Source organism: Arachis hypogaea, chromosome 19, assembly GCF_003086295.3.
Source record: "Arachis hypogaea cultivar Tifrunner chromosome 19, arahy.Tifrunner.gnm2.J5K5, whole genome shotgun sequence".
Classification (NCBI taxonomy): Eukaryota; Viridiplantae; Streptophyta; class Magnoliopsida; order Fabales; family Fabaceae; genus Arachis; species Arachis hypogaea.
The window spans coordinates 17,623,290-17,629,017 of record NC_092054.1 but is presented as its reverse complement, the minus strand read 5'-3'; the positions used below and the strand labels follow the sequence as shown (position 1 = coordinate 17,629,017).

Genomic DNA, 5,728 nt, shown 5'->3' with positions numbered 1-5,728 from the left:
CGAAAACTAACTTTCCAATTCTGTTATTTTGTTCTGGTGTTCTGATATTTTTTGTTTTTCTATTGCTATATCCAGCTCTTGTGAACTCTATATATAAAGCAATATGCATGCTTCAATGTACACAATATTCTTCTTTCTAGGTGAATAAACTTCAGTTCTATTTGCTGCATTTCAATTTTTTGTTCTCATAGTCTGAACTTACCTTTATGCATTCAATTCTTGATTCATGTTCCATTGTTATCAAGTATCTGTGCAACTAGTTGAGTATACGAGCAGTGCAGGTTTAAAGTCTCTGGCTCCATCACCCTAACTTCATCTTCTTCCGAAAATTTTACCGTTCATATCAACACTCAAATCACCATCTAATTTACCACTCTTAATTTTATTGTTTATTGTAGATATTTAATGCTAATTGCAATGGTTTCTGAAAATATTATTCTAATTTTCTTTGTTATTATTGTTAGGGCTAGCAAAGATATTCCCTTGCATTTTCACTGTGAGAGTTGAAAAGCATATCTTCCTTCTCAATTTGTAATGACAAAAAGAAGAATCACATATCTAAAGTACTTTTTTTGTTTATTTATTATTAAAAAATATCTTTTTTAAAAAAATATGAATTATAACTTCTTAAAATAGATATTTTTTAATTTTTCTAATATTTTTATTTTTACTGTTAAAATTTTACTAAATACACTAAAAAATAAAACAAAATCTTTTTTATTGAAAAAATATATTTCTTTACCAACTTAATCACACCCAAACAAACACTAAATTAAAAAATGGATAAAGTAATAAAATAATACTTTAATCATCTTTTAATCAATATAATCGAACTAAAATGCTAAAATTACAAATTCAAAAATAATTGAAGTATTACTTTATCATTTTATCATTCTCTTTACTTTAGAAGATTTTTTTCTTTCTTTTTAAATTTTTTAAGCTGCCATTCTATATATGTGCTACACGTCATATTAAGAATCATTTTGGCCAAAACTGAAATACTAATCATTTTTTCATTGAAGTTCACAAACTTCATTAACCATTTTGTGTATCAACCTGTTCAGTGCTTCATGTAATTTTTCGTATCATTTTTCAAATAATAATCTAATTCATGAAATTGATGTTAAATAGCAACAGAAAATACCAATCAATCATAAAGTTGAAAAGTGAAATCAGCAATTCAATGATTTTCTTTTGTTCTACTCTAAGCACCATGAACAACTTATAAAAGTAACTTTTAAAATTCTGTAATTTTCATGGTAGTACAAAGATACGATTTTAACATGAAAGTGAGAAGGGGGAAAAAAATTCTTTACTGCTATAGTTTGAACACAATTTATATTTCAGACATAAATTGCTCCTTAATCAGATTGTGAAGAAGTAAGATAAAATAAAACTAATGCCACCAAGATATGAACATCTAAGAGAACGCCATTCCCAGTACATGCGTAAATGAAGACACTAATTCATAAAACAAGTAATCAAATCATGACCATAAACAGCTTTTGAAACCTTAATAACGTGAGTTATCAAAGACCCACGGCTCATGCAGAAATAGCTCCCTGCCATTCATCTGGACTGTTCCTGCAGCAATATCCTCTGCGCGTTTCCTCGATGCCTCAGCTTTTCTGGCTGATTCAGCTGCATCCTGCAGAAATTTGCATGAATACTATCAGCTTCAACACCATATGGAGGATAAAAAATGAAAAACTCCATGCAACTGAAAAAGGTTCCTCACAAACAACTAGCATAAAAGAATTTCAATCTGTTTTGGCAGTCTTTTCACCTAGGAAGTTCCAATACACCAATGTAATATATTACACATTATCCAATATCAATATTAATAAATAACCATCCCATATGGTTATCCAATTTTCATTTCAATATAAAGTAACCCACGACCTCCCACTCGTGTATATATATATAGAATAGAATAGAATAAATTAATTTGCTCAAGCAGAAGGCCTGACTTTTGAATTGAATGGGGATGGAACCTCTTCTGAATTTTTTACATTGATTTGTTATGCCCATACACCATACATGACATTCAATACTAGAAATTGATGTATCAAAGATTACACGAGTCAAGTCATGTGAAAAATTGACATGAGAGGATCCACTCCAGAATTGAATATATTTGTATTCTAAGTTCCTTGCTTTTTCTCTTTTCATCTCAAAGGTATTATATATCACAAATGCAACCAAAACTTCAGAATACATAATACACATCCACTCTACTGTAACTAAAAGTCTATATCGGCAGCATGTGCCATCTTATCTTAGAAATTAGAAAACAATTTGTTTTAGTACTAATTTCATAAACTTCGGCTATAATACTATAATCTGCCAAACGCAGTTTATCAAACAAATCATATACATAGTGTCCAGATAATACAAAAAGTTAGAAACTAAAAGGAAATCATATGATTCCCTTTGGTCCATCAAGTTTTGTACGCGAGTCATTTTAGTCTCTAATTTTGAAAATAACCTTTCTAACAGAAAGAGTCAAATTAGTCCTTAATTTCATTTTGAGAAAAGGACAAATAGATCCCTGACCTTTTACTCTGTGGACATTTTCGTCCCTGACCATTGAAAAATACTTTTAAGTCCCTGACCTTCACAAAACTTGGACGGATCAGTCCCTCACGGAGGCATTTGGACAGATCAGTCCCTGACGGAGGCATTTGGACGGAGGGACTGATCCGTCCAAATTTTGTGAAGGTCAGGGACTTAAAAGTATTTTTCAATGGTCAGGGACAAAAATGTCTGCGGGACAAAAGGTCAGGGACCTATTTGTCCTTTTCTCTTTCATTTTCATTATTGTGTTGTTGTGTGTTCATTAATATGTCACGTTGGATGACATGGATGCATCCCCAGTGGCTTCTAACATGTCATAGATAACAGACAAGCTAAATTAGATCTTGAAATTCCTGAAAATGTATTACAAGACCATGTGAATCAAGTATGTTGGTAACAAATAAAGGTAATATAGGTGAACTAATCTAAACATATTCTCAATACTATCTTAGTTGTCATCATGTAAGGTAAACTAATCTATATTTTAAAATTTTGAGGATCAAAGTCTGAGACTCAGAATTTGACTAAATTTTTACACTACACATCCTTGAGTTCCCTCTATTCCCCTCTAAAATCCCAACGTGCAAACAACCCCTCAAGTGAACATTTACTGTATCAAAATCAGCGCATAAACTGAAAATCCAGCTGTCCTGAGGAATTTAGTCCCAACCATGCTCAATAACAAGACTACAGAGGCCTCTTATTGCACAGTGGAATTCAAACAGTAATACAAGATGGTTAACCACTTTTCATAATAGTAGCCTAAACCTTCTTTGTTATCACAACTTACTCGCTCCCCACACTAACATGCAAAGAAAGGCTCTCTTATACTTTGTTAATAGCATCATCACTACAATACAAGAAATTTGAACAGTATTTAATCACCTAGGAGTTATGAAAGATTAATTTGTGAATTTAATTTTTTACCTAGAAGTTCATCATAAATTATTGTATGAAAAATAACAACGTCGTAGATCAAGTTTACAAGAAAACCCTAATAGAGAGAGAGAACCTTCTGGCGCTTCCAGGAGAGAAATTGATCTTGTGAGAGGGTAGGAGGTGTTGGCGTTGCTGTTGGCGTTTGTTCGGCGGGGTTGCCGTGTGGCTGTGGTTGTGCTCCCATCGTTAATTCGTTATGCTACCGGCCTACCGCCAAAAACCACAAACACTTTTAACCCCAAGGACTCCCCAGACCCCAACCCCACAAATCTGCAAAGTCCTCAAAACTCTGTCGTTTTTGTGCTGCTGTTATTTTATTTTTTATTTATTTTTTGGGTACATTTCTAGTGTATCCTTTGAAGTAAAATATTTGGAATTGTTGTGACGAATAAGGATGATGGATGCTTATTTATGAGTGGCACATTTTTTCTATGTTAAAAGAAATAAATTTTTAGGATAAAACAAATTTAATGAAGTTTGAAACGTAAACTTTGTGTGTCTATAAATATATGTACGGAGACAAAAAAGTTACACACATGAATAATAAACTTCTCTCTATACAAAACTTTTCTCCTCTTTCTTTATATGTTCCTAATATATATAATAGTAGTAAATATATAAGTGATTTCTATAATGAGATTATTATATTAGTAAATATTAATACTAAGCTTATCTATTTATGTTTCTTTATTTTATATCTATTTCTTCTTCTTTATCTATTTATTTATTCTACAACACGTTATCAGCACGAGACTCTGATCAAATTTTAGGAAGACTCCAGGTAACAAATTTTCATTATATCGAAACTCTCTCATCTTAAATTTAATGCTCTTAATATATTTGGAAACAATTATTTATCATGGATACTAGATGCTAAAATCCATCTTGATTAAATGGATCTTGGAGATACCATTAAGGTTGAAAATAATACATCCCAAAAAGATAAAGCCAAAGCCATAATTTTTCTTCGTCGTCATCTTGACGTATGATTGAAAAATGAATATCCCACATTAAAAGATCCGGTAGATCTGTGGAAAGACCTTGAAAAAAGGTACAATCATCAAAAGACAGTGATACTTCCTCAAACCCGATATGAATAGACGCACTTGCGTCTACAGGATTTTAAATCCACAAATGAATATAATTCAGCAATGTTTTGAATCACCTCACGAATGAAATTATGTGGGAAAAAGATATCTGATAATGATATGTTAGAGAAAACTTTCTCAACCTTCCATGCCTCGAATGTGCTCATGCAGCAGCAGTATCGAGAAAAGGGATTTGAAAAATATTCAGAGTTAATTTCTTGCCTTCTTGTTGCTGAACGCAACAATGAGTTACTCTTAAAAAATCATGAAGCGCACCCAGCTAGTGCCGCCCCATTTCCTGAAGCAAATGCGGCAAATCATAACTCCAGAAGAGGTAAATGGCAAGATTTTGGTAATAAGAAAAATTATGGAAGGAAGAAGAATTATATTTATAAGAAAGGATCTCACCAGAAGTGGGATAAAGAAAGAAACAATGGAAAAAGTAAATCAATTGAGGATAAATACTTCCGTTGTGGTGGAAAGGGCCATTGGTTACGTACCTGTCGTACCCTAAGGCACCTAGTTGATCTTTATAAAGCATCTTTGAAAAAAGAATGACAAAGAAAAGGAAACAAATTTTATTTCAAATAATGAAAATTCCACCACTCATCATTATGATGTATCTAATTTTTTTGAGGATCCTGAAGGAAATATTGGCTATTTGATCAATGATGGAATAGTTTAATATGTGTGTTTGTTAAGTATTCATGCGAATAATTTTACTGTGCATGTACTTTTTCTCATTTTATTATTATTATTATTCGTCTTTGAAGAGAATAGTAAGGATATATAATTAAGATGTATGCCTTGCGGATAGTGCAAGTTCGCACACTATTCTCAAAAGTAATATATATTTTACCCATCTTGTGCCAAAAGAAGAATATGTTAATACTACTATTAGCTCAGGCAATGTGATTGAAGGCTCCGGAAGAGTTATAATTTTGTTTCCCGAAGGAACAAAATTTATAATAAATAATGCACTATTGTCTACCAAGTCTCTAAGAAACTTATTGAGTTTTAAAGATATTTGCCGAAATGGATATCATATCGAGACTATGAATGAGGAAAGTCATGAGTACTTATGTATCACAACTCATGATTTAAATAAAAAGGTTATACTAGAA

General features: G+C 31.9%; 1 protein-coding gene across 1 annotated transcript; it reads right to left on the bottom strand.

The window, feature by feature from the left end:
• Positions 1 to 1,290: 1,290 nt before the first annotated feature.
• LOC112779249 (uncharacterized) lies at positions 1,291 to 3,795 on the bottom strand. Its single transcript, XM_025823497.3, has 2 exons — positions 3,590 to 3,795; positions 1,291 to 1,648 (listed from the first exon to the last, which is right to left on the bottom strand). The coding sequence occupies exons 1-2, from the start codon at positions 3,698 to 3,700 to the stop codon at positions 1,514 to 1,516; spliced, it is 246 nt and encodes an 81-aa protein (XP_025679282.1). The 5' UTR covers positions 3,701 to 3,795; the 3' UTR covers positions 1,291 to 1,513.
• Positions 3,796 to 5,728: the final 1,933 nt, after the last annotated feature.

What these genes read in the sequence shown, in the direction of transcription:
- LOC112779249 (XM_025823497.3), bottom strand. Translation starts at nt 3,700, where the DNA reads ATGGGAGCACAACCACAGCCACACGGCAACCCCGCCGAACAAACGCCA. An exon ending in TCTCCTGGAAGCGCCAGAAG is followed by an intron (nt 1,649 to 3,589) that starts GTTCTCTCTCTC and finishes AAATTTCTGCAG; the next exon opens with GATGCAGCTGAATCAGCCAG.